Source organism: Bison bison, unplaced genomic scaffold, assembly GCF_000754665.1.
Source record: "Bison bison bison isolate TAMUID 2011002044 unplaced genomic scaffold, Bison_UMD1.0 scf7180017864112, whole genome shotgun sequence".
NCBI lineage: Eukaryota > Metazoa > Chordata > Mammalia > Artiodactyla > Bovidae > Bison > Bison bison.
In genome coordinates this window covers 165,360-167,177 of record NW_011494684.1, presented here as the reverse complement: position 1 = coordinate 167,177, position 1,818 = coordinate 165,360, and the positions used below count along the sequence as shown (strand labels likewise).

The window sequence follows — 1,818 nt, the reverse complement described above, 5'->3', positions numbered from 1 at the left end:
GTCAGCCTTTTGCCACCCGCGCCGCCTGCTGCTGTCCCTGCGATGGGAAGCTACCTTTGCTGTGGTCGCCCCGACAAATTTCCTAGCTTGCCAAGCCTCCAGCTCCTGTCAACTCCCCCACAAACGTCAGGAGCTGATCAGTCCTCTGCACTTCCAGGTATCTTCGTGCTACCCCTTCGTTTCCAGTTCCGCCCCTTCAAATTCCTGGTTACACCTCGCAGTGTAGCTAAGCCCCTCACCTTAGCTCCTCTTGGTTCTACTTCCTCAGTAGCTCACCTGCTTCTCTGATCTGACTCCACCGGGACCCCTTAGTTTCTTAGCCGTGCCTGATCAGTTTCTGGCACCCCCAGGTGGCGAATGGCCCACATCCCACAGTTCCAGAGATGGGGCTGCTGCTGATTGGATTACAGCTTCACAATGCCAAGTGGGACCCGGTAGCAGGGGCCTTGCAGGACAGCTCCTCCAGTCAACCCAGCCCTCTGCCTCCTGTCAGCGTCAGTGCCCAGGCCCCAGGGGCCAATGACCTGCCACCCCGAGGCGGCCTGGCAGTGTATTCCTGTCCTGTGTACTTGGAAGGGCCCCTGGGCACCACTAGGCTACACAGGAGGAAGGTCCTGATGCACCTGCCCCTGCCCACCAAGCTGAGCCCTGCCACCTGCATCCAAAGGAGAGTCCACGTGTGCAGCCCTCCGTTGTCCTGAGCCCACAGCCAAAATAAAGTTGGACTGATGTGATAAAATGCTTCTGAGACTTATAAGGGATGTAGATGTGTGCACAAAGTGACACACTGAGGGAACAGTGTGTGCATCCGAGAAAGAGGAGGTCTGTTCACACTGAAGGTAGAAGAGGGTGTGTGCCTGGCCCTTGGGGAGAGGCAAGTCCGTGGGGACACCGTGGGGAGATGGACCTGGGGTTAGTCCTGTTTCCAAGGGGCTAGGCAGATCTCAGGATGGCTAACACATAGGACTTTGAATCCCTGCTCAGCTCACAACTGTGCTCTCAGCTCTGTGCTAAACCCACAAGGGATATTTTTAAAGGGAGAACATTAGAACTCAAGATCATTTCTTCAGGCACTTAGTAGTACTACTTGGAATGCCCCAATTCTGCCCAGCTAGTCATCACCGCAAGATGTATTCTCAGCTCACACATGAAGAAACAAAAGCAAAATAACACACAAGGTCCTATGTTCATTCAGTGGTCATTTATGAGCCCTCTTCGGAATGAGGTGCTCTTCCAGGCACTGATGAGGCTGTTCTAATGCTGGGAGACAATAAAAAGGCCAACATATAAATGAGTTAAATTTGATGATTTTTAAGTGCTATAAAGAAAACAAAACAGGCTGATGTGTTGGAGTGTGAATGGAGGGGAGCAGTTAATCTAGTTTGGGTGGTCAAGGAAGGCTTGCTGAATATTTGAAATGGAGCTATTTGAAGATCTAGGAGTAGATCTGCTAGATCTAGGAGGAGAAAATCTAGGAGTACCTATCTTTCACATAGAGCCTTCAGTAGATGCGAAGAGCTTGAGGCAAGAACAACCTGGGGTGTTCAAGGAACAGAACATGCAGCTATAACACTGTGAGTGAGGAGCGAAGTGAGCCGAAAGTATGGAAAGGTATAAAAAAGTTTCCAGTAGACATTACAGAATTATTACTAAACAACTTAAATTTAGTTTGTATATAGACTTAATGGTTTCCAGAATAAGAACATATGAAGAATAGAATATCATGGTACCTTGATGACATATTACATGATATTATCAATTAGAAATCACACCTTTTGTAATTATTGTATTACATTTAGTAAATAATTATTCTCCTAT

General features: G+C 48.3%; 1 protein-coding gene across 1 annotated transcript in view; it reads left to right on the top strand.

Moving 5' to 3' along the window:
• The window catches only part of DNHD1 (dynein heavy chain domain 1), a 62,836-nt gene extending 62,135 nt beyond the window's left edge, over window positions 1–701 (top strand). The window contains 2 exon segments of the mRNA XM_010839148.1: window positions 6–157; window positions 351–701. Of these exon segments, the coding sequence (XP_010837450.1) occupies window positions 6–157; window positions 351–701 (503 nt within the window).
• The last annotated feature ends 1,117 nt before the right edge of the window (window positions 702–1,818 follow it).